Raw genomic sequence first — 26,345 nt, 5'->3', positions numbered from 1 at the left:
TACTGCAGACTGCATGATCCACATTACCATCCCACAAAAAAAGACAAAAAATGAATCTCCTACATATTGTGCTTTCAATTACAGGTTGGACTAGTTTTGATTGCTTCATTGATGTTTCTGGCTAGTGAATTCCACACTTAACTTATTTCCATTCTTCAGGGGACTACAATTTGTGAGAGCTGCCAATTTGGCTAAAGATCATGATAATATATAATTAAACATACATATCATTTAGATTTGATTGATAATATCATTTAAAAGCTTCATAGTTACATATGTATTATATAAGATATGTATTCTAATATGATGTAAAATTCCTATTCCTAAATTATTCTGACAGATGTGGATAGAAACTCCCCAAAGTCAAGTAGAGAGACGGTACATGTTCATATCTCCGACTGTACAGATACCTGACCTTGATCTTGCTAAAATCTCAGCCGAAAATGAATCCACATAACCCTTCATTTACCGATTCCAATTAAACGAAGCTGCCAGAAATATAGAGAAAATTATTAGATTGCAATTTGTAAGTGAAGACTTGTAACAAACGATTTCTTTAAGAAGTAAATAAGAAATCTACAATGTTATTTTGTGGCTGCCTCCAATAGAATCCCTGCAAAAGCACTGGCAGGATGTTGCAGGCAACGAGGATGTAGATCATCAGTGCATGCAAACCCATCCACTCAAATACCATAGTTACACGTCTATGTCCTTGAACATCAACCTGCAGCAAAAGAACTAAGTTACCGGTTTGAAGATGAGACAAATTGAGCTGTTTTTCAGCACAAAAGGGAAGACAAAACTACTAAAGGAAAAGTCAAGACTATGAACTGCAATCTAATTAAGATTGAATATTTAATATCTATAATAACATAGACTTGCAAGCATAAGAATAATCAAAAGGTTTCTTCAACATGAGATGACTGGAAATATATCGAACCATAAAGTAAATTCCAGCCAATAGAACGCCAGAAGCTCCAGCAGTGAGGCATGTATAACTCAATGAGTAAAGAGCTTTGTTTAAATGCATTCCTGAGATAAAGAAGATAAACGTGTTGTTAAAAACTATGTTAATGCTATTATTACAATCAGCCCACCATCACTATTAAATTTGGATCTAACAACAATATAGAAAGAAACATCCTACCCACAAAGTCCAAGGAAAGGCCCAAGCCTATAAGACAAGAAGACAGGATAATCCAGTTAAGCATTCTGTCCCTGTGATCCTACACGTGCAAGGTGAATAAGAACCGTGACATGAAGATAAACTTACAATGTAAAAATGAAAAATAATGTCACAAGTAAAAGATTTACCTTAAAATGGACGATGAGGTGCCCAAAGTGCAAGCCGATCAAGCAGGTTACAGTGGCCATCACTGAACTACAGCCACAAAGTACACATGAATTATAGAACTTACAGACAAGGCTACCCCATAGACAAGAGGTATATGACAATTCAAGAAATTAGGTTACACTTCCCCTCTTTCAATTAAGGAATTTACACATTGTCCATGTGACAGCAGCATATCTGCTAAATTTTCTTGGAAAGGACAGTACAATAATGCTTAAAAAATGGAACTCTAGACATACCTCAGGAGTCCTTCAGGATCGAAAGGAGCTTGACACCATGAAGGAGCATCAAGAGGCATTGGGCCATAGTCTGGGGAGTTGATACTGCATTGCTATGAAGAAATGAGAAAGGAGAAACATAAGAGAAAGACAAATCATGGCAAGTAGGACTATGAAATACTGAAAAGTAATTGAAACCAAGTTATTAAAGGGAGATACCTTTGTTCGTGAATAGATTGGCTTTCTGTATAAATGTTGAATACCCAATATTTTCCGATCAATCATTCCAACAGCGTTACAAGCTGGTCCAGTGCTACCACGCACTCCACATGTAACCTGTCAAAGAAAAATAGTATAGAGGCACTTAGGGCATCAATCTTCTGACCAAAATTCTATGGTGGAAATAAGAGAAAAAAGTAAACATTATGAAGCTCACGTTAAATATCCATGGCGATGAGGAAGAGGTTTCAACTGGAAATTCATACTGCCAATCAGGTACATACAAGCCGTACAACAACAATAAATACAGAGTAGTAAGCACCAAAGCAACAACCCTGTGAAACACAGAGAATGGCCCAAAACTTTATTAGTAATTTTGTTTTAATGCCGACCCAATACATGAGAACTAATGGAACCTCAAAAGAATAACAGAATTAAATATTTTTAATGACCTGCACACACCTTATTGACAAGAAAACACTAGTAATTATGTGTACATACAAGGATACAAATGTACACACCTTGTGTAACATAGTGTAATAGTCTAGAGAAGATCTAAAGTACAATATTCATATTTCTGCATAGTATGAGCTACAAGTGAAAGATGACTTATGGTATATAAAACATAAGACATTATAAAACTGAACCATCCTTTGATACCCAGAATGAGAAATCCCACAAGTTTCTATGACACAATTTTACCAAAAAAAAAAAAAGGAAAAGAACCAAAATGCAACAAAATTTATTACTTTATTCTTGAACCCAATTCTAACTTCAGAAAGAATTTTGAATTATGATATTCTTCAAATATACGATCAAGTTATCCAGGCAAACTTTGATACAATACTGTTATAGCTCTTAATCACACTTACCAATGGCCTCGATATTTCCTGAACAGAGATAATTTTGAGCTTACATGGCCATCGCCCTTTAGCCAAATCTCACACAGTGCTGCCACCAAATATGATATTGCAATTCTCTAGGGAAGGGGGAAAGAAGTGAGTGAGTTATTACACTGCAGAAACTGAGTAAAACTTTAAAAATAAGTCCATTGGTTGCAGCAACCATTTACGTGGTCCATTTGACAAGGTGGGTCTACGTCAAATGGGTCTAATAGAATCTAAAATTTTTCTCTCAAAACACCAATTATGAAAATTAAAAAATAAAATTATAGTATACAAACCCATAAACATTCCCACAATAACCCAATGAGATTCCTTTAAGTCTACTCAATCCAACTCCAAATTTCGATTATCTTACTAATGTTCTTGTAACTCCAGTTCTTCACTTCTTTTTTTCCCCCCCCCCCCCCCCAAGCTGTCTTGTACAATAGTGAATGGAGAGAGAGAGAGAGAGCGAGCTATGAGGGGGACTGTGGGCAATTTGCTAACATTCTAAGTTATATCCATCACAAATATATAGAGATGAGCTATTGTGATTACAGATGATTGACAAAGTTAAACTTTGGTAATACAAGTATGAATGATTTGAAAATCACAAAGCCAACAAACTAGGAGATATCTTAGAGATTACCTTTTTCTTTTATCATCCCTTGGCCTTCACTAAAATGTTTGTATTAACGTCATAGTTGCACTAGAGTGCAAATCAATTTATGGAGTCATACATAATGAAACCTTTATATTTCTTCTATTAAAAGTTCTGAATGATCTAATAACTTTTATTTTTTATTTTTTAGTTTTTGCCTGATTTTAGTCTTTGACAATTTTAGATATCTTTGTATGGACCCAGGGAATGTTATTTATGTATGCAGAATTTTCATTCAATTTCCACGACAAGAAATTTCCTTTTTTCTTTTTTCTTTTTTTCTTTTTTCTTTTTTTGGACATTAAAGTTAATTGCCTTTATGGATATTTTTGTAATAGAAATCATTGTTAAATATGGGTGTTGAGAGTATTTTTATGGATTCAAATAGCCCCACCGTAAATTTGAGAGAAAAACTATCAAAACTTGTTGATAACGCTCCAAACCTTAGTAGCAGCCATATAGGCTATCAAGTTTCAACTACTAAAACATCATGGAATAATCATTTATTCCCTTGGTCTAAGTATCAGGAATGAAAAGACATAGTGGGAACGCATACCTGCAGTACTCCCATCCATCGTATTTGCGCAATATCCACTCCATACTTCAGATTGTTGATCCCATGGAAAAAGCCACCTAGACGGTAGAAACAAATAATAGATTTTAGCGCAGAATAAAGACAAATAAAAGCATGCATGATCAATTAGACAAAACATGTTTTAGTTGACAAAAAGCACTCAAACATAAGTAACACATTTCTTTTCCAGGCTTTTTCTATATTCACACTACAAAACAAAAAAGACAAATATTTGCATAAAATACCGAATAGTGTTAAGCTTTATGCATTAGGGGGAAAAAAATGTCTAAAAGTTATTGATCTAGTAATCACCTTGTAGAAAAATGCCTAATAGGAAAAGATTCAATGCCCGCGGTATTGCTTTTCTAGTTGCAACAACTTTGCAAGGGAAGTTCTGAACGGGGGGAAAAATCTTGTTAGCTTTTATGAGATCATTGATGGTGATGCATCATAAACAAAATCATCATCAAATGATAAGCTAAGAAATTACTATCGGCCAGAAAAATTTAACAAGCAAAAGATAACTATGGTAACTGAATAGTTCATGCCATAACCCAGATTAAACATATTTGCTTGCTTGTTTTCTGATTAAAGCAATACATTTGAAAAGCAAGAGATACCTTGTACGTAAGAGCCAATGAAACACCAACAATAAAGAGGAAAAATGGCATAACAAAATCTGCAAGTGTTAAACCGTTCCATGGTGAATGATTAATAGCAGGCAGAATTCCACCAACATCATCAACGAGTATCATTAGCTGCATCAAGAATGTAAAGAGAGAATAATGAATAATTTATTTATAAATAAAATAAAATACTTAAGCAGAGTTTCAAATACATGAAAATCTTTGCATGATTTTTTTGTTTTTAATGAAATATTGCAGGGTTAAAATTATAATGTATAAATAATCCTCGATTTAATCATTTTATACAGAAAACCAGTGCAAAGAATAAATGGTAATTCACTTTAACCCACTAAGGTCATTTTTTGTGTGGACCAATATTCATTTCAAAAAATGGATGATAGAAGAATCCAATGATTACAGAAAAGAAACACAAAAGAAAAGCTTCACAGAGATGGTTTAGAACAGAACAAAAGAAAATTAATGTCGAGTAGCTGCCATCACTGGACATCAGTCTCATTCACAATGGCCATCTAATCATTGGTCTCGAGAAAAAGAATCTTAAACAACTTAAAATGCCGACTCTGTAACTGGAAACTTAAAGCATGTGACAAAAATTGATAGCTTAGTGTCTGTTTATAACTGGAGAGTACATGGGAACATCATAATGGACAATAGAAGAATTCTATCCTTTTCAATATAAAATTACTTAAATTTACAGCCTTTATGTAACTTTGTAATTCCACGGCTTAAGGCCCCCAAAAAACTAGTATTTTACCAACCAAGAGATGTTAAAGCTTTTCCATCAAACTGGAAAAAATCCTTCAGAACCACAACTTAATGATGGAAATATTTAATTGATTACCCTTCTACAATCCCTCCTTTCGCAAAATAAGAAATAGTAGACTCAAGTTCTCTCAGTTTAGTAGGGATAGCAAGAAAATGCCGATTTTTCCCTTCTTTGCTATGCTAGTATTCCAGAAAAATCAGACCAATAGCAATCAGTTATATATTAAACATCACGTTTAATCAGTAAGGAATTAACATTAACACATCCAACTAGATCATAAAGTTCAACAAAGATTGTTCAAAGAAAGTTTTGACTATAAAACTCGTTTAGTATTTATTAAAAATCATTTAATAAGTAATAAAAAGACAAATTGCATTAACTTAACTTCATCTTCAATTAGTAGTTTGGATATCACTATATGAAATTCAGCGGCAATAGCTACACATATAAGTAACAGAGATGGCAGTAACAGCAACAGGTGCCTAACTTGTTAAATGATTTTTAAAATATCTCTCTTCTGATCCACTTGGGTAGGGTGGAAAAGGTGCAATTGCATGGCAACACATTTCGCATTGCATAGGACAGGCCACCGAAAGACGTGAAAACATCCACTTTATTTATTTTTTTTGCTTTAAGCTAAAGCATCATCAAGATAAGTCCTCAACCTTATAGATTTTGCAAGTAATATTATAAAAATTGAAAGTATAAAAAAAAAGGCAAAAACAGACAGAGAGAGAAGACATTGCCCATTGTCAGCATAAACTATACAAATATTAAATTGATGTTCCATGTTACATATCAGACAAGAGTCCTTAGGTGAGGATGTCCGCGGATTCGGACATTCACAGTGCTGTAAATAGCTTTTACCTACAATGTAAAAGCCTTCTAACGTCCGTACTTTAAGATGATTAATCTAATGAAAAACAAAAAAGAAAAGACTAAATGCAGGAAAAGATTTGTACCTACAATACATGGATATGGAAACGGAAACAATGCATTAAAAAAACAAAGAAGTGTTTACCGCAACAGTGAGTCCGCGGAAGACGTCAAGAGAAATAAGGCGACGTTGTTGATGTTGTGGGCGAGTTTGCTTTGAGTTGGAGTTTGAAGGAGGAAGTAAAGGGTCTCGTTCTAATTTCTCATTGGCAGGGGCAGACGTTGATTTAGAGATCTGAATAACCAGTTGATCGTTCGCATCGTTGTTAATAGGATTGTACTTGGCCATTTTTATTACAACAATGCTATCTTCTTCCTTCTTCTTTTCAGTTTCAGGAAAGAGATAAAGACCCCCTTTGGCTTTGGCTCTCCTCTCCCTCCTCTTTTTGTTTCTCCTTTATCCTCTGCGTATTTATAGCAAAATATATTTGTAAGGTAGATACAGAGTAGACAACAACAACCAGTGATTGATATTGAAATTGATGGGGGCACCGCCATTTTTATTTATTTGCCTTTATTATTATTATTCACCTCTGACTCTTGTTTAACACTTTTTATCTTCTTTTACTTTATTTGTATTCCATCCGTTTAACAACTTAACATTACGCAGTACGCACTACCTATTCTTGCTTTTCTTTTCCATACCCATACGTGGCCTTCATCAGTCGTTCCTTGTCTATTGTTTCAAAATATCTTTTACCTTCCTTGGAGAGAGATTCTCTCGGTCTCTCTCCTTTTTAGAAACGGCGTAAATCTAATCTTAAACGTCCTAAAAAGGCGTAAATCTAAATCTTAAACGTCCTATTCTATCACTCTACATGCTATAATACTAATTACTTAATTAATTAAATACATTAATTATAATTGGATTGGAAATTGGAATAAGATATTTAGGAAAGATGATCCCTGAAAAGAATATCTCAATTTAAAATGAACTGCAACGTACAAGATTTTATTTGTATGATGTTTTTGGAGAGAAACAAGAAGTCGAAATATTCCCCCACAGGCCCAATAGGAATACTCAATCGCATTTAGTCGTGACAAAGATAAACACGTCCGCACGCTCACATCAGTGATTAGTCCCACAAATCTGGTTGATATTCAGACCTATTACTTCAATACACCTCAACACTTTAGAAATGAGATCAATGTGTGTGCAACAAAAGTAGCACATTCATGGTGCCGACATCTCTTAAGTTGATCGACACCCTCTCTCGAATGAGGATTCGAGTATTCCCACCAATACCATGCCGCCAATTTGCCATAATATCATGACTCAATCACATGAGTCATGACTCATGATAAAGAGACATTCGAAGGCACCTTCACATTAGTGATTAGCTCCACAAATCTGATTCCTATTCTATCACATAGGTTACTTTTAAGCAAGTAACGCACACTTGAAAAATGAAATCAATGAATGTGCATGTAACAAAAGTGGCATCTTTTAGTTGAGTTAGTTGGCACTTTCTCTCTAATGGGAGAAAAATTCTGAGAGGTGATTTGAAAAAAAAAAAAAAAAAAACAAACATGTTGGATAACCAGGTAGTCTTTTTGCAACAACTGAGAAACAAAATCCGTCCAAAGGAATCAACAAGCACCCACAACAACTTATGTTGTAAATGTGTGACCTAAGTTAAATATTAAAAAAAAAAAAAAAGAACAATGGAGGATGAAGAAGAAAAGAAGCAGCACTGTCCTCACCAGAAACCTGCAACCAGAACAACCTATAGGCTAATAAACATAAATAGACAGAAAGCAAAAGTTACAAATAATTTAGTAGTACCAAATCATACAACAAAATCTGCAGCTTTGAGATAAGGACAAAAATCTCTGGGAAAAGTACAAAAGGAAATTGAATAGACCCACTTAAACACACACTAACAACTATATGTATACTCATAGAATACAAAAAATATTTAGAGCATTTACCCAATCAAACAAGTCAAGCTGACTATTAATGTTTTAATTATATCCCAGTTTTTTAATTCCATCTGACATGTCAAGCTTCATCTGAAACTGCCATATGCAAAGGGTATTCCCTCTTTTTAATCAAATTGATTATAACCTACCTACATTCCAATTTCCATGTAACTGTGCACGACAAATAGGAACTAACCCATGATACCATAGAAAGACATCACCATTGCTTTGTTGAAAAAAATTTATTTGCTGCGGCAGAAATAAAGAAAGCTAATTCCCATCGAGATAACTAGAAATTCTAACCATTAAGAATCGTAATGAGCTTAAAAAAAGGATAAAGGCCCAGCAGAAATTGCTTGGTTTGTGAAAGCCTGCATCTGTCCATATATATTCTGATCGAATATGGTAAATGATGTAGCAGTGACATTCGACATACCACTGGAAACATCACCTGCAATTAAAAAGGAAAAATGGCATACAAATACAAAATTGCAAGCTTAAAACTTAGGGTAATCAATGGCAAATGCAGCAAAGGCTCATAAGACAATCTTCATCAATCTGGCCCTAGTCTATTCAAATGGTAGTTTCTTGCTAGTATTCATCCTATCTACTGGTTTCACCTATCTACAACTCCCTTCGTATTTTACTCACACTTGAAATGAAAGAAATTGTGATCTTTGTACATACATCCATTAAAAATTGCATATCACATGATGCAACAACCAATTGTGAACAAATGTACCACCCGTCCATTATAGACAGGATCAATCTGGCATGGACCTGAACAAGCTGAATTATAACTAAATATCCATTTTGTTCTGCATAGCTCAATATTTTCGCAAGGTGGAAATACATATCATATCATCACTAACAGAAAAGCTGAATTATAACTAAGTATCCATTTTGTTCTACATAGCTCAATAGTTTCGCAAGGTGGAAATACACATCATATCATCACTGACAGAAAGAAAGAAATTTAAGACTTACAGCAAGAGCAGATACCTGAGCTAGTCATCCATACCAACGGTGTCTTCTCTTCCAATGGCATCATTCTTTAGATTTCCACAGACATTACACTCCATAACAGTAGAAGGCGTAGCATCGGAAGGAGGTAAGGGAGCCAATGTTCCCCAACAATTATCTCTATCACACATGTATCTCATAAAGAAATATGCATGAGGAAAATTAGTGTCACCGTGAACTTCAGCATCATCATCAGAGGCCACCATTTGTTCATCCTGATCCTCATCCATAACTTCTTCATTGTTCTCATCATCATTGTCATTGTCAGACCAGTTAGCTTCCACCTTGCAGCGATCACAGTCACAGGCAAAGTCATAGTCATATAGCAATCTCTTCTGTCTAGTGGAGTAATCATAATTGACAGGGAAATAACTCAAGCAAATCTCCCTGCCTTGGGGAACGTCATGAATCATCCTAACAATAATGTCAGTGTTATTCTCAGCAGCAGCGTCCACATAATCAAACCTACAAGCATTTGGAAGGCAATCATGGTTAAAGAAAGAAGCCTTGAGGTAAATGCCATAAGCACGAACTGATCTCCGGCCATCTTGGCCTTCAATGTAAGGCTCCATTAAACCGAATGCATTGAGCCTGTCCTTGGCGAGAAGAGCAGCAGTAAGCTCAATAGTAGTTGAAGCAGGAGGAGGGCAGAGTGAGGAGAGGTAATGAGCAGCCGATGTATCGTTATCAGTAACAGTGCCTTGAAAAGCAAGCAAAATTTGAAACTGGGAAGGATTAACAACGGCTAAATTATATGCGGCGATCAAGAACCGGGCCTGGAGTTGTCGATCCAAAGGCAAGTTGGCGGCGTCAGGGGAGTTGAGATTGAGCAGACGGGTCAGAGCTTGGCAGACATAAGGAGAGTGGGATGATGACGCGGCGGCTGTCGAGCACTTGGGGCTGCAGAAGGCGACTGAACAAGAAGGGCAAATTGACGATGAAGAATGCATTGTTTTCCTGAAGCAATTGTGACAAAATGAAGAAGAATTGATGAAAGGTAGAGCAGAGTAGAGGAGAATGGGAGAATCTCTGAGGACTATTTGACCTGCTTTTAGTGATTGTGTGGATACTAAACCTCTCCCTCTTCCCTCTATCTCAGCAACCGTCACCGTCTCACTCACCGCCGACATTTCTGTGGTTAGGGTTTTTCTTCGCCTATGGGTTTCGCTTTCTTCTTCTTTGGGTGCTCAGTGGGGATGACTCAATTTCTTTTTTAAAGAAAAAATTATAAAGAATTATTAAGCGGATGAAACAAACTACATTTTATACCAAATTTCTCAAGGAAAAATGCATAAATACGGCTGGTCAACTAGTCAATCCGCTAGATTTTTCGTTTAAGCGGGTTGAAAGGAAAAAAAAATTGTCAATCCGACTGTAATTATCGGACTGGAATTCGGGTCTCATTAATATTTCAAAATAATTCGAATTAGAATTGGATTAAATTTGAATGAGTTCTTTGAGGCCTTTCTGCCACTTTTGCCACATAAAAAAATTCATGAAATCCTAATTAGTGAAAATGAACATAACAACAGAACAAGTAAATATAAATCATTAAAAAAAACGTAATCACTTTATATAGGGTTAATTTTATGAGTTCTGCTATTTGAACTCCGCAACGACAAAAGAACGACAGAAAAATTGGCACGTGAATGTTCGTTGCTTCAACTGCACTAACAGTTTTTGTCTATTACTTTTTGAGTTTAAAAAATAAAATAATCAAAAAAAAAAGAAAGAAAAGTAACCAAAAGAAAGAGATTACTTTTTGAGTTCGGTCTTTAGTCTCTCTCTATCTCTCACCTCTCATTTACGCGAGCTATCTGCGTTCAGGAAGGAAAAACTCAAACCAGTTCCGTCTCTGCATCTCACCAATTCCGTCTCTGCATCTCAGTTATCACAAGGAAGAAGTTAGATCTAGATCTACAAACAGAGGTCTTGATAAAATTAGTACTGATTAATTGGTAAGTTAATGACTCTCACTACATTCAAATAAAATTTTTATTGTGTTTTATATATTTAAATGGTTAGAATATTTAATTTAAATTGCAAAAATTCATAGATTTTTAATTTTTATATATTTAAATTGTTATGAATTTTTGCAATTTTTTTAATTTAAATGGCTGGAAATAATGGAATAGATTATAATAATTTCTGAATGTGTTTTATATATGTTATGATTTTTTAAATTTAAATGGTTGAAAATAATGAAATAAATTATAACAATTTCTGAATGTGTTTTATATATGTTAGGATTTTTCTTAATTTAAATGGCTAGAAAAAATGGAATAAATTATAACAATTTCTAAATGTGTTTTATATATGTTAGGATTTTTTTTAATTTAAATTGTTGAAAATAATGGAATAAATTATAACAATTTCCGGATGTGTTTTATATATTTAAGTTGTTAGGATTTTATAATTTAAATTGTTGGAGATAATGGAATAAATTATAAAAATTTGTTGATGTGTTTTATAAATTTAAATTGTTAGGAATTTTCGTTACTGGACAAAATGTTATATAAGTTTCTTAATACAAATGCTAATTATTTTGTAGAAATGGAGTATTTGGAAAATGAGCATGCATTTGAAGAGTTGCAAGAAACAAGAGCTAACGATGTAAATGAAATTGTGGAACCGAACAAATGTGAGCCAGCTCTTGGAATGTTATTTGATAATCATGAAGAAATGTTTGCATTTTACAAAGCTTATGGTAAACAAGAGGGGTTTCCTGTGAAGGTTCGAAGTACTAAGAAGGGGACCGATGGAATTGTAAAATATGCAACATTTGCAAGTGGGTGTAGCGGCAAGTCAGAAAGTAAATCTGCTAATGCATTGAAGCCGAAACTGAATGTGAAAAATGGTTGTGATGCAAAAATTAGAGGTTGTCTAAATGAAGATGGAAAATGGGTTCTTCGAACTTTAAATCTTCAACACAACCATGGATTGAGTCCAGACAAAGCTAGGTATTTCCCATGCAATCGCAGAATTAGTGCAAGCGCTAAAAAGCAAATTAAAATGAATGATTGTGCAGGAATTAGAATTGCCCAAAATTTTAATTCTATTATTGTTGGAGCTAGTGGGTATGAAAATGTGTCATTCTTAGAAAAAGATTGTAGAAATTTTGTTGACAAAACAAGGCGATTACAGCTTGAGGAATGAGATGCTATGGCGCTTTTAAAGTACTTCCAGAAAAAGCAAGCAGAATGTAATGGATTTTGTTTTAGCATTGATTTGGATGAAGATGATCAATTAAAGAATGTGTTTTGGGCAGATTCGCGGAGTAAGGCAGCTTACAAATACTTTGGAGATGTCATCATATTTGACACTACATATCTGACCAACAAGTATGACATGCCATTTGCGCCCTTTGTTGGAGTTAATCACCATGGACAATCTATTTTGTTGGGATGCAGATTGATTTCACGCGAGGATATGGAGACATTTACGTGGCTATCATGCATGTCTGATTCTCCTCCCCTTGGTATCATTACAGATCAAGACAGGGCAATGCAAAAAGCAATTGAAAACGTTTTTTGATAAGTGCATATTTTTCATATATTTTGTTATTAATTTCTCCGTCTTGTTCTTGTTTTGATCTTAAATATTCTAGTTATTTTAGTTAATTTTTAATTGAATAGGGAATTAATTAATATACATATTTTACCCTTTTATTATATTTACTAGTTATTTTTATTTCTTATTTTTAATTAATTATATTATTTTATTGAATAGAGAATTAATTGGAGATTGTGGATAAAAAAAGGCATGAAGAAATTCAAATTGAGAAAGAATAAAGATTAAATTGGAAGACAAAAATACAGTCAAGAATCGATAGAACCGAGTGGAAGAAATCAAAGTAATTAATCCAATTGAGAAATGTTGAATAATTAAAAGATTTAATTTTTCCAATTGGCAATTGGAGTGCACGTGCATGGCATTGCAAAAGTGGAAAGCAATTTAAACGGGCCCGCAATTGACTTTCAAAAGTTGGAATTAATGGCTTTTGGTGGCGTTAAATTGGAAAAGGATTTCAATTAGAATTGAAAAAGGATTTCTTTAGACTTGTTGGAGAAGAATTCGGTCAATTAGTATTATAAAAGGAGAACTGCCAGAGAGCGAGAGGGAGGAGGGCAGACGCAATTCGAGCAAGAGAATTTGAGATTGCAGCCGCAAGAAGGAAAAAAACAAGGGAGACGCCGGAAGGAATTAAAATTGAAGCAAAGGCAGCCGCTTGAATTAATCTCCATGACTTGTTTTATCAATTCTCTTATTCCCAATTCAATAATGTTAGGCTAGATTTTTATTTGGTTGAGGGTGAATTCAAAACCCTAAACATGCTATAAAATTAAATTTAAATTCTATCATTCAATTTATTTAATTGATATTGTTTATGTTCTTCTATAATTAATGTTCATGGTTTATTCTTGTTTTATTTGAGTGGCCAATTAGATAGGACTTGAATAAATTTTATTGCTAGATTAAAATTCTTGATCCGTAATTGTCTTGATATTTTAATCATCAGTAGCAGGTTGAAATTAGTGATTTCAATTGAAGAACATAACCTAGGTTAAATAATCCGAGCTTATGTGTTTATTGCCTAGATCAACCTAATATCTTTCTTTGTTTAATGCTTCCATTATCTTAAATTTAAAGAGGTTGTTTTAAATTATTTAATGGTTAGAGATTAGGTGAAGAGCTTGTTTTGCCTAACAACACACTAAGGAAAGATTGAGACTATCAGAGCTTATTGTTGTCTACGGTTGATAGTTTCAATATAAATTGATAATAGAATTGATATATTATGTGTATGTTTGGTGGTGGCGAATGAACCTTTAACCAAAATTTTCATCATTATTATTTCTTTCTCCTTTAATTAGAGTTTTTATTAAATTCTTGTTCGTAATTTTAATTTCTTTACTTCTTACTATTTAGTTAAAAATTCATAAACCCCCTTTTTATTTATAATTGGTATTTTCTTTAGTTAGATTAATTTATATTATTATTACTACTATTATTTTATTTTAAATCTTGCTTTAGAGTTGATAATAAATAAAACTACATAGTTTTTATGGGATCGATCCTTACTCGCTCTGTACTAATTATTTATATTAGTGGTAAGGTTTTAAATTTGGTGCACCTTAACGACACTACCATTTTTCCTACTACTAGGCATCGATGGTGTTTATGGCACATAATGAAGAAGGTGCCTGAGAAGCTAGGGGCTTTTAAAGAACGTGAAGGTATTATATCTTCCCTGCTTTCTGCTGCTTATGATTCACTGAGTTTTGATGTGTTTGAGGAAGCTTGGCATTGCATGATTATAGAATATTATTTATGGGATAATGATTGGTTAAATGGTTTGTACGAGGAGAGGCATCGTTGCGTCCCACGCTATTTAAAATGCTATTTTTGGGCAGAAATGTCAACAACTCAGCGAAGTGAAAGTATGAATGCATTTTTTGATGGATTTGTTAGCTCAAAAACAAATCTGAAACAATTTGTAAAGCAATATGAAAATGCATTGAGGAGGAAAGCTGAATTAGAATGGCAAGCAGATGCCAAGTGTTTCAGTAAAAGGACACCATGCGTATCAAGATATGAGATGAAGAGGCAAGTTGAAGAAGTGTACACCATTTCCAAGTTTAAAGAATTTCAAGAAGAATTGACTACTCTGATGTATTGTGATATCTCGGATTCTGTGGGATCAATATATCAAATAATTGAATCATTTGGGCAAGGTCGGAGAGGCTTCTTTGAGGTTGTTTTTAAAGAAGCTGAATGTGAAGTTACTTGTATATGTTCAAAATTCCAGTTTAGGGGGATTCTTTGCAGGCATGCCCTTGCAGTGCTGATACGTAACTCAGTTGAATTACTTCCAGAAAGATACATTTTATCAAGGTGGAGGAAAGATGTGAGGAGATGTTATAGTAAGCTGAAAGTTTGTTATGGTGTGTAGAATTTGACCATCCAGCAAGAAAGATATGAAAAAATGTGTAACGTTTTCAGTGAGGTTGCAGACATAGCCTCTGATGATGAAAATAGCTATAAAACGGTGTTGGATTGGATTAAGAAAGCAATGAAGGATCTGCCCAAGCAAATTCGCTGTGAAGTGTGGGAAACACTAATACTGGTGGAGCAAGTTGTAGCAGCAACAAACAAATTAACAGTGAGAGTGTGGAAAGAACTGTTATTGGCGAAGTAAGTTGTGGCAGCAACAATGTTCAACTTGCACTGAATGATCCAGTAGTGACACATCGTAAAGGCCGTCCACCTTGCCTAAGGAAATAATCTTTGATTCGTAAGAAATCCGTTCAAAAGAACAAGTCCGCACAAAAAAATAAGGTATGATTAAAAACAAAGATCGATTTTCTAATTAATTTGGTCTTAGTTTAATTGTCTTTAATAATCTTGTAGGATTTACAACAAACTGCCCCATCATCTTATCATGTGCCTAATGAAATCTCCACACAAGGGAGCAACATAGCCACGGTAAATTTTGTGAATTTTTTCTTTTAAAATTTTTTTTTTTCGAGGATATGTAACTAAGTAGAAGATTGCGTATATGTAGACGCTACAAGAAGGAAGTACTATTTATGGAAATCTCAACCAATGCGGCACTATGGGCTATTGTTGAGTGTTAGAAAATGTATATTTATAAAGGAGAAAATTGTCATTTTACACTTCAAGTTCCACTAACATTCCTACTTTTATGTATTCAAATTTCTTGTCATTTAATTATGTGTGCTGTATTATAATTAAGTATTTTATGTATTTTAGGGGCATCATAGTCATTTCACAATGAACGAGAGATCAGATGGCAAAATGGACGTCGCTTTTGAACTCAGGATGGTCGAAAACCTTAGGAGGAACATAAAAGGAAAAATGGCACTGTTCACACGTACAGTACTATTCACATGTACGGTATTGTTCACGATACTGTTCACATTGACGGATCAATGACGTGGCATTGACCGATGATGTGGCATTGACTGATGAGGTGTCACGATCCTGTTGGACTAAAATTTTTATGCACTGTTGATGGTGACGTGGCAGCATATTAGTGGACCAAAAATCTCGCGTACGGTACATGCATTACACAGGATTATTTTCAACCAAACTGCGTCACTGTTCAAGCCAGGTCAAACCTTGTTATTGTTCAAACCGCGTGGTCAAACCGTGTACTGTTGACTGATGACGTGGCGCAATCCTGAGCGTCCAAACTGTTTTTAATCTGATGGTCATGATTTACTCAATGTATCTATAAAAAGGGGGCCTCCCCCCTAATTTGATATCTCTGAATCCATTTTTTGGACTTCATTTTCTGTAATTCATTCTCCATCTTGTATTTTCTACGTATTTTAATAAATTTCCATTTTGCCCCTAGTTCAATTATGAGTAGCTAATTTTCTTTCAAGCTTAGGTTGAAGGTGAAGTCTCAACATGTGTCATGGGCTTTATTTGGTAAATTTACTTTTTATTCCCCTCTAATATTTGTGGATGTTTTGACTTCTCATTGACAAATAAAAATAATCTTGTCTAGATACCGCCTTGATTTCACCGGCTCTCTAATACAAGGTTATTATTATTTGGCACGATAAGCCCTTAGCACCATATTGATTAGAGTGTCGTTCATGAGGTGTAGATTCCCCCCTCATGATTTAATTGATATTAATAAGGAATATTTAGCCCATGGTGCATGTAGATACGGATCCAGATACCCAAGTACGTCATTTCAATAGATTTCTCTTCAATTTATTCTCGTCATTTCAATTCCAATTTTAGAATAATCTAAGTCACTTTCACTACAAATCCAACCACCTTCATACAAAATTAATTCTACATATAATTAAAATCCACCTCCTCGTAGGATCGACACTCGTCACCATTGATCTATACTACAATAGATTCGTACACTTGCGAGTTCAATAAAATTTGCACAGCAAGTTTTTGGCGTTGTTGCCGGGGAGGTAAATTATTTTAATTTGTAGAATTAATTTTTGTGAATAATTTTTTAATTGTCTTGTAATTTTTTTAATTAAAAAAAAGAAAAAGAAAAAAAAAGTGAATCTACATTTAGAGGTAAGAATTTCTTTTCTTTTTCTCTTCTTTAAAATTCGGTAATTTAATTTTCAATTTAATTTTCTTTGTATTTTTTTAGCTTATTAATTTATTTTTAGTTAATTTATTTCACATATTTTTTTCAAGTGTTTTTTTTTATAGAAATGTTGTAACAGCGTGATAAGGTTAGTTTCCTAATTTCTCATTTTTCTTTATTTTTATTCGTTTTGTTCCCATTTATTTTTTGTTCTTTGCATGCATGGTCGTAGGTCATTATTACATAATCTTGAACCTATAGACCTTGAACTAGAAAAAACAATTCGCACACACAAGCACGTTAAAAATAAATTTGGAATGGATTTACAAGCACCACAGGAGAGACCATTTAAGGACTATTTTAGTCCTTTAGCTAATTTGAGCACATCATGTATAAGATACCCAAATGTAGCTGTTAGGAGTTTTGAACTAAAACCTAGTGTGCTAAATTGTCTCCCCACATTCTATGGCTTAGAAAATAAGGACCCATATAATCATTTGAATGATTTTCATGCTGTTTGTCAAACATTTAGATATGAGAAATTTTCAGATGATGATGTTAAACTTAGACTATTTCCCATTTTCTTTAAAAGATAGAGCTCGTTCATGGGTCAATACATTGCCTGCTAATAGCATTACATCATGGGAACAAATGGTTACAAAATTTTTGAATAAATATTTCCTAGTGCATAAAATCAATGCTATTTGCAGGGAAATTTCAGAGTTTACCCAGAGAGAAGACGAGCAGTTTTTCGAAACATGGAAGCGATTCAATGGGCTACTCTTGAAGTGTCCACATCATGGGTACGAGAAATGGCATCAATACCAATACTTTTTGGAGGGGTTATTGTCGAATGTGCAAGAATGGCTAATGGCAACAAGTGGAGGAGAGCTAATGTCAAAAAGTACATCAGAGATTTGGGAATTCTTCTAGCGACAAGCGGATAATTCCCAACAACGGAGTCGGTCACTCAGGAATACTAAAAGAATTAAAGGAGTGAATGAGGTTCACATTGGCGAGTGGAGTTCAAAAATTAAAGAAGTCAAGGAGATAATTGAAGGTCTCTCTCGACAAATAGCATCGTTAACGACTGTTAAATCAACAGAGCCACATGACCATGACTCATACTCAGATCAAGCCAATGCCATAGGTGTAATGAGAAAACCATCGAATTACAACCCATACTCTAACATATAACCCTAGATGGAGAGACCACCTCAATTTTTCATGGTCTCAAGGATTCCAACAGAATGGACCAGCAGCTCCAGCTCTATTAATGCAACCAATTCCTCAAGCCTCTCAGCCACCATTTAAACCATACAATCATGACCAGAACTATTCTCAACCCAGACCATGGGAGGATGCATTCTAGAATTTCAAGAATGTTACTCACTCTACGATTGAGCAACAGAATCGCACCATTGATGGACTACGAAATGAGTTGAGAGCAGGCTTCAACTCACAAGCCCAATCAGTTTCAAGCCTTGAGAAGATGGTGGGATGACTTACTTCTTCAGTTCAGACATTGGCAATGACTGTTGAGAAAGGAAAGTTTCCAAGTCAACCAGTGCCTAATCCTAAAGGAGTGCATGAAGCAATTACCAGTTCACCACAACAGCATGGAGAAGTCAAAGCTATCATGACCTTGCGAAAAGAAAAAGAAGTCGACAACAAAGTGGAGATGTCGGTGACAAAAGAAAATCAAATTGTACCTGTGAATGTTGAGGACTCACCATCGGAAGAGAAAGAAGAAACTAACCCATGAGAATATGTTCCCAAAACTCCATTTCCACAGAGGTTAGCTAAAGGAAAAAAGGGAAATCTTCAAACAGGTAAGTATTAACATCCCTTTACTTGACGCTATAAAGAAAGTTCCATCTTATGCCAAGTTTCTTAAATACCTTTATACTAAAAAGAGAAACATTCATGATCAAAAGAAGACATTTTTAACAGAAAACGTTAGTTCTATACTCCAACATAAAATTTCTCTAAAATGCAAAGACCTAGACTCCCCCACTATCTCATGTAGCATAGGGAACCACACAATTGAGAATGCTTTGTTGGATTTATGAGCTAGTGTAAATCTGTTGCCTCACTCAGTATTTTTGAAACTTAGACTTGGAGAATTACACCCAACTCCAGTGGTGTTACAGCTTGCAGATCAGTCCACAAAAATATCTCGTGGTATTGTGGAGGACGTACTTATCCAGGTAGATAAGTTTTATTTTCCTGTTGATTTCATTGTAATTGACACTCAACCAATACAAGATTCAAGGAAGCACATCCCCATTATTCTAGGCCGACCTTTCTTGGCAACTACGGATGCTCACATTCAATGCAGGACTGGAAATATGCAGTTGTCCTTCGGCAACATGACTATGGAGCTAAACATTTTCAACATTGTCAAACAACCTCACAATGCAGATGATGGAATTGTTGATGTGGATTTAATAGAAGCATTAGTTGATAATATTTTTATTTCAAACCTTAGTGATGATCCTTTACAAACATGTTTAACTCACTTTGGTTTGGATTTTGATATTGACAGATCGGTCGATGAGGTCAACGCCCTACTTGACTCAGCACCATCCATAGACACTAATAAATGGAAGTCAAGAGTTGAAAAACTAGCACTATCAGAGAATAAACTCATCCCATCATCAGAATCACTACCGAAACTCGAGCTCAAACCATTACCCAACACATTGGAATATGCGTTTTTGGGAGAAGAAAGCACTCTACCGGTAATCATCTCATCATCCCTAAACAACGAACAAAAAGGTAAGTTGTTGGATGTTTTAAAAGAGCACAAAGGAGCATTAGGATGTACCATAGCAAACATCAAAGGTATACCTACTAAGGAAATGCAACGTCGGTTAAATCCTAACATGAAAGAAGTTGTTAGAACTGAAGTCCTTAAGCTATTAGATGCAGGTATCATTTACCCAATTTCTGATAGTTCATGGGTCAGTCCTATACAAGTTGTCCCTAAAACGTCAGGAGTCACAGTAGTTACCAATGCTGATAATGAATTGATACCAACTAGAGTAACTACAAGATGACGTGTATGCATTGATTATAGAAAGTTGAATTCTGTCACACGTAAAGACCATTTTCCTTTACCATTTATTGATCAAATGCTTGATAGATTAACAGGCCATGAATTTTATTGCTTTCTAGATGGCTACTCAGGATACAATCAAATCCCCATAGCATCAAAAGATCAGGAGAAAACTATTTTCACTTGCCCTTTTGGCATTTTTGCATATAGGAGGATGCCATTTGGATTATGTAATGCACCTGCTACATTTCAACGATGCATGTTAAGCATTTTTTCTGATATGGTTGAACGATTCCTTGAAGTCTTTATGGATGACTTTTCTATCTTTGGTGACTCGTTTGATCAATGTTTACATCATCTAACACTAGTTCTGTAGAGATGTACTGAGAAGAACTTAGTCTTGAATTGGGAGAAGTGTCATTTTATAGTAAAACAAGGTATTGTTCTCGGTCACATCATTTCAAGCAAAAGTATTAAGGTTGACAAAGCCAAGATGGATCTCATTTCTAATCTTCCTCCACCCAAAATAGTCAGAGAAGTAAGATCTTTCCTTGGGCATGCTGGTTTCTATAAACGTTTCATTAAAGATTTTAGCAAAGTTTATAGACCCTTATGCAATTTACTTGCTAAGGATGTACCTTTTATCTTTAATGATTCATGTCTTGTGGCGTTTGAAAAATTAAAGCAGTTGTTGACATCATCACCCGTCATTCAGCCCCCAAACTGGAGCTTACCATTTGAACTCATCTGTGATGCATCTGATTATGTAGTAGGAGCAGTATTAGGACAAAGAGTTGATCGAATTCCCCATGTTATTTATTATGCTAGTATGACATTGAATGATGCACAGTTGAACTATTCAACTACTGAAAAAGAAATGCTAGCAGTAGTGTTTGCATTGGAAAATTTTCAATCTTATCTCATTGGTTGTAAAATAATTATGTTCACAGATCATGCTGCTCTTAAATATCTTCTCATGAAAAAAGATGCAAAAGCTATACTAATTTGTTGGGTGTTACTTTTGCAGGAATTTGACTTGGAATTTAAAGATAAGAAAGGCACAGAAAATGTTGTGGCAGACCATCTCTCTTATCTCCATTTTGACACAATTACAGAGCCATTAACATTGAATGAGTCATTCCCAGATGAACAATTAATGAGTTTGAAAGTATTACCATGGTATGATGATATCGTTAATTATCTTGTTACAGGTCAACTTCCAGAGCATTGGACCAAACGAGACAAGCCTAAATTCTTTGCAAAAATAAAGAATTTCTTTTGGGATGACTCATATTTGTTCAAGTATTGTGCAGATCAAATTGTTAGACGATGTGTCCTAGAAAATGAAATTCAGAATATCCTTTCATTCTGCCATGAACAAGCTTGTGGATGCCATTTCAGTGCTAAGAAAACAGTTACTAAAGTTTTACAATGTGGTTTTTATTGGCCAACTATATTTCGAGACGCTTACACTTTCTATTCTTCATGTGATAGGTGTCAACGAATAGGGAGCATTACACGAAAGAACATGATGCCACTAAATCCAATTTTAGTGGTTGAGATTTTTGACGTATGGGGTATCGACTTCATGGGACCCTTTCCCTCTTCTTTTAGCCATCAATACATATTGGTTGTTGTTGACTACGTATCGAAATGGGTAGAAGCAATTCCATGCAGAACCAATGATCACAAGGTAGTGATAGGATTTTTGAAAAGCAACATTGTTTCGTGCTTTGGATTCCCTCGAGCAATAATCAGTGATGGTGGTGCCCACTTTTGTAACAAAGCATTCAAAGCACTTTTGAAAAAATATTCAATCACTCAAAAAGTGGCGACCCCATATCATCTGCAAACCAGTGGCCAAGTTGAGATCTCCAATCGAGAAATAAAGCATATATTAGAAAAGACGGTGCAGCCGGACAGAAAAGATTGGTCATTAAGACTTGATGATGCATTATGGGCATATAGAACGGCTTTCAAGACCCCAATTGGGATGTCACCCTACAGGCTAGTGTATGGAAAAGCTTACCACCTACCTGTGGAACTCGAGCATCGTGCATATTGGGCCACCAAGAAATTCAACTTTGACATGCAGCAAGCCAGCTCAGAAAGAATATTACAGCTGGCAGAACTTGAAGAAATTCACAATGATGCATATGAAAATGCCAAGATTTACAAGCAACGAATGAAAGTCTTCCATGACAAGCAAATTATGAGAAAATCATTCACTCCAGGTCAGAAAGTGCTTTTATTCAATTCTCGCTTGCACCTATTCTCAGGTAAATTACGCTCTCGATGGTCTGGCCCCTTTATTGTTCATATTGTTTTTCCACATGGGGCAATTGAAATTAAGGACCCAAAGAACGATGTCACGTTTAAAGTTAATGGTCAAAGATTAAAGCCATATCTAGAGTACCAACCATATGGAGAGGACATCGAAATAAATTTGAGTGACCCACCAGATTTGAATTAAGTTTTTCTTTCTTTCTTTTCGGTGATTTGATTTTTTTTCTTTCTTTTTATTATTTTTTTTGCTAATTGAAATTATTTTTGCATAAGTGTGTTTGTTTAACCATTAAGTTTTTTTTCTTATCATTGTTAATCACGAGTACCATACTTAAACCATTCCTCCTGAACATTCTTAAACCACTTCAACGTGTAAAATTTCATCTCAAAAGGCAGATTCAATTTTGTAAAACACATCGTATTTGGGCTCTGCAACCACCAGAGTTAGTATCCTATGTTGAGGATTTAGAAAGCCAACTCAGAGACATTGAGAGAAGTGTTTACGACATCCAGTTGGAGCTTGAGGTAAATTCAATAAGAGGACAATTTTAATTTTCTTTGTGTGTTTTAATTTGTTTTTCTATTTTTGTTCTTTAGTTTGTTACCCCGTTGAAGTGGCGGATAACGGTACTCCGTGACAATCAAGTCGGTTACTTCAGTTTTCTCATAATAACTGATATTCTGAGGCGAAGGTATGGACAGAAACGAGATTCTAGCGAAGCTTCACAAGCGATTCCCTTCACTTCCTCAGAATGCCCTCCTTACAATCTATAAAGCCCGGTCCGAACGCATGCGATTGCTCATGAGGAATAACATACCTGTTGACATCCGTTGGTTAATCGAGGCTAAAGTACAATTGACAGGTGAGTTACCTCCAAAATTTATTGCATACATGCCTGGTTGTGGTAAAGGAAATTATGCAAGAAAACGAAGAGCTTAAAGAATTTATGTTGCTTGTCATAAGTGTGCCAGAATGAGTTGCGATAAAAAATCATGTTCTTTAGGAATGGTATCTGATAACGGAGAAGATAAGATTCAATTCATTAGCGATGGCTTGAATAAGGAGTCATCGGATGATATCATTTAGTCTCTTGAAACGCATCCCAGTGGATATGTGCAAGGTGCGATTCTCCAGTTATAGCCATTATTCCAGAAAGAGCATGCACGATATAGTCTCGGGAATCTGACTATAAACGACTCGGTTTGCCAGTTAATAAGAAAACTGGATGGGAAGCCTATCCTCGACCCATAGAGGGCGTTTAAGCCATTTCTAGACGTAAAACCAGAGGAAGATGTGAGCTACAGTCGCAACTACCTGTAAATATCCTTTTACTTTACTGTTGTTTTATCTCATTGTTGTTTTATCATTTGCATTATTGTCTTTAATAATTTTATTTTATCATTGTTTCTTTTTCTTTTTACTGCTTCCTTTTTGACTCGCGAGCCATGTGCTTTACACGTTAATTGACACTGACATGCTACCTCATACACAGATGTGACCCACTGTCACCAAGATTATTAAATATGATTTTTTATCAAGCACTCACAAATTATTTTTGAGAAGTATCCCAATGGCAGCTACTCCCAATAGACAATTCAAGAACATTTGTGTGCTTTCTGGATTTAACTATGGTAAACATAAAGAGTTCGTCTCCGATATGCAAGAAAGAATAACTGAAATGCTTAATCATGCCGATGCTTTTATTTTCCTTCCAGGAGATCTTGCAACACTAGAGGCACTTATCACACTAGCATCTTGGGCCTATCTGCACATTCACCCGAAACCCAATGGTTTGTTAAATGTCAATAATTTTTATGATGGCTTTATCGCATTTCTTAACCATGCAATAAAAACTATTTCATTCCTTCCACAGCGAAAAAACTTTTTATTTGTGCTCACACTGCTAATGAGCTACTTGATCTGTTACAAGCTTATAAACCGGAGCCAGACCCCTGGACCTTTGTGTTGGAGTGTCCAAATAATGACGGTAACAGTAGCCGCAGTAAGAAGTACAAATTAGGTTTAACTCTCTGCCTGTAAATATTTTGTTCTGTATTGCACCACCCAGGTGATGTCTTCTAAACTCTACTTCTTTCCTTTAAAACATTGAGGACAATGTTTCGTTCTGGTTGGGGGGAGGGAATAGTCGACAATTGTGGAATCTTAGTTAAGTTTTTACTAATTTTTTGTTGTAGAAACTAACTGTTGCTAACTTTTTGTGTTGAAGATGGCTAAATATAGAGTGTAGTTACTCTAGAAACGCATCTTCTTCGTTAAAAAAAAACAAAAAAAATTCTGGATATTTTATTTTTCTTTATTAATTTTTTTTACAATCATTTTTCTTCTTCTTTATAATTTCTCCTTTATAAATATACACTTTCCAATTTTTTTTGAGTCGAAGATGACTGAATAAGGAGTATAGTGCCTCTAGAAACGCATCTTCTTAGTTAAAAAAAAATTATTTTTCTATCATTTTAAGTGTAACTTTTCTAATTAGTTTTTCTGCATCATTTTCACATTTCTACATGCATATTTTCCTTTCATGTTTAGAATAGGTTGGGAGGTAGAATGTTGTTTAAAAAAAAAATTGTGTGATTTGTTTTAACATTGGATGACATGATTAATTTCAAATTTTAGTATTTGTATTATCTTTGGTCTTAAGTGATGTTACGCTATGTTTGCTACTTTACATGTTGATGTCGGAGATAAATATGAGTTACTTGAAGGAATGAACATGTCATTATAAGTACCAAGTGAGTTTTTGAGCCTATCATTTTTCTTGGAGAATAACTATTTTGCCCATTCTTCATACAACTTAGTAGTTTATTATTTTATACATGATCTCTAGATTTTTTTTGAGTTAACCCTTAAAAAACAATTGTTGTAAAATTAAAAAAAAAAGAGAGAAAAAAAGAAGAAAAAATGTATGTTGCTACATATGGAGGCCCATATAACTAGTAGATATGGAAGATTCTTTAGAGCCCTAAAAAAATGATAGAAAGACCATCTTTGATTCGTTTGAGTCTTTCTAGCCATCCCTTTTGTGAAATATCCATAGCTAACCCTTTTGAGCCTTAAAACAAAAAAAAAGCTTTTTCTTTGTCAACTTATCATCTTGACCCACTCCGATTTGGAGTATTACCCAATGTCTTATAAGTTTCATCACTTATTTATGTTTGAGAAAAATGTAAATAATTCTTTTGTTCAGTGACGTGCCAAACAAAAGAAAAAAAAAATTGTTGTTTAAAAAAAAGAGAAAAAGAAAAAAAAATAATAGGTGAAGTCCACCTTGCAACTTTAAAAAAAAAACAAAACAAAATCTCTGCATTTTTCTCAAACATACACTTTGTTTTCCTTATTTCCCCTCCTTTGTTAGCCATGTCCCTAGCCTACGTTACGTCATAATAAAAATCCTTTTTGATTTTAGGGAACTATAGTCTGAAGTAGAAGCTATTTATATGGGCTAAAAAGATGTAGTGGTGCATAAAAAAAATAAAAATAAATAAATTGGGTTGACTAACATTTTCATTTGACTTGAGATCGTATTATTTCTAAGTTGAGGGCATATTTCTTTCATCTTGGTGAGAGCATGTGATATCACTTCTTTATTATTTTCTCTCAATTACCATTCATTTGAGTGACTATTTTTATTGGGTTTAATTTCTTTGTGAGAGTGTCACTACTTCCAGTAAGATTTTGGGGT

The 26,345-nt window shown here is 34.6% G+C and overlaps 4 protein-coding genes across 11 annotated transcripts; 2 read left to right on the top strand and 2 right to left on the bottom strand.

Moving 5' to 3' along the window:
- Window positions 1–209: 209 nt before the first annotated feature.
- On the bottom strand, window positions 210–6,545 carry LOC102617523 (uncharacterized). 3 transcript variants are annotated; one of them, XM_006487596.4, is made up of 13 exons: window positions 6,342–6,545; window positions 4,528–4,665; window positions 4,220–4,301; window positions 3,890–3,966; window positions 2,661–2,767; window positions 2,006–2,123; window positions 1,789–1,905; window positions 1,591–1,682; window positions 1,315–1,381; window positions 1,148–1,226; window positions 941–1,032; window positions 581–724; window positions 210–488 (listed from the first exon to the last, which is right to left on the bottom strand). In XM_006487596.4, the coding sequence occupies exons 1-13, from the start codon at window positions 6,543–6,545 to the stop codon at window positions 462–464; spliced, it is 1,344 nt and encodes a 447-aa protein (XP_006487659.2). In that variant the 3' UTR covers window positions 210–461. The 3 variants fall into 3 exon arrangements, 2 of the variants coding, with proteins under 2 accessions (XP_006487659.2, XP_024957766.2); XM_025101998.2 differs by lacking the exon at window positions 4,220–4,301 and having other exon boundaries at window positions 6,342–6,489; XR_008050978.1 differs by lacking the exons at window positions 210–488; window positions 581–724; window positions 941–1,032 and having other exon boundaries at window positions 1,591–1,674.
- On the bottom strand, window positions 6,522–10,677 carry LOC102617805 (histone-lysine N-methyltransferase ASHR2). 6 transcript variants are annotated; one of them, XR_008050979.1, is made up of 3 exons: window positions 9,167–10,677; window positions 8,483–8,630; window positions 7,790–7,967 (listed from the first exon to the last, which is right to left on the bottom strand). XR_008050979.1 is itself a non-coding variant. In XM_052432175.1 (2 exons), exon 1 carries the CDS (start codon window positions 10,330–10,332, stop codon window positions 9,187–9,189), a length of 1,146 nt encoding a protein of 381 aa, XP_052288135.1. In that variant the 5' UTR covers window positions 10,333–10,677; the 3' UTR covers window positions 6,522–6,660; window positions 9,182–9,186. The 6 variants fall into 6 exon arrangements, 4 of the variants coding, with proteins under 4 accessions (XP_052288135.1, XP_006487660.2, XP_052288134.1 ...); XR_008050980.1 differs by having other exon boundaries at window positions 9,182–10,677; XM_052432175.1 differs by lacking the exons at window positions 7,790–7,967; window positions 8,483–8,630 and adding an exon at window positions 6,522–6,660 and having other exon boundaries at window positions 9,182–10,677.
- A 1,078-nt stretch (window positions 10,678–11,755) lies between these two features.
- On the top strand, window positions 11,756–12,358 carry LOC127899341 (protein FAR-RED IMPAIRED RESPONSE 1-like). The gene has a single exon (XM_052432698.1). It carries the CDS (start codon window positions 11,756–11,758, stop codon window positions 12,356–12,358), a length of 603 nt encoding a protein of 200 aa, XP_052288658.1.
- A 2,035-nt stretch (window positions 12,359–14,393) lies between these two features.
- LOC127899340 (protein FAR1-RELATED SEQUENCE 6-like) lies at window positions 14,394–15,155 on the top strand. The gene has a single exon (XM_052432697.1). The coding sequence runs from the start codon at window positions 14,394–14,396 to the stop codon at window positions 15,153–15,155; it is 762 nt and encodes a 253-aa protein (XP_052288657.1).
- Window positions 15,156–26,345: the final 11,190 nt, after the last annotated feature.

Source organism: Citrus sinensis, chromosome 8 (assembly GCF_022201045.2).
Source record: "Citrus sinensis cultivar Valencia sweet orange chromosome 8, DVS_A1.0, whole genome shotgun sequence".
Lineage (NCBI taxonomy): Eukaryota > Viridiplantae > Streptophyta > Magnoliopsida > Sapindales > Rutaceae > Citrus > Citrus sinensis.
The sequence above is the reverse complement of the archived record's forward strand: the minus strand, read 5'-3'. Positions and strand labels throughout refer to the sequence as shown.

Bases quoted from the DNA above. Each gene is read 5' to 3' on its own strand.
- LOC102617523 (XM_006487596.4), bottom strand. From the start codon at position 6,545: ATGGCCAAGTACAATCCTATTAACAACGATGCGAACGATCAACTGGTT. The intron at 1,683-1,788 runs GTATCTCCCTTT...ATTTCTTCATAG, and splicing joins CAATCTATTCACGAACAAAG to CAATGCAGTATCAACTCCCC. The intron at 489-580 runs GTAGATTTCTTA...TATTTCTGGCAG, and splicing joins GGCAGCCACAAAATAACATT to CTTCGTTTAATTGGAATCGG.
- LOC102617805 (XM_052432175.1), bottom strand. From the start codon at position 10,332: ATGTCGGCGGTGAGTGAGACGGTGACGGTTGCTGAGATAGAGGGAAGA.
- LOC127899341 (XM_052432698.1), top strand. From the start codon at position 11,756: ATGGAGTATTTGGAAAATGAGCATGCATTTGAAGAGTTGCAAGAAACA.
- LOC127899340 (XM_052432697.1), top strand. From the start codon at position 14,394: ATGAAGAAGGTGCCTGAGAAGCTAGGGGCTTTTAAAGAACGTGAAGGT.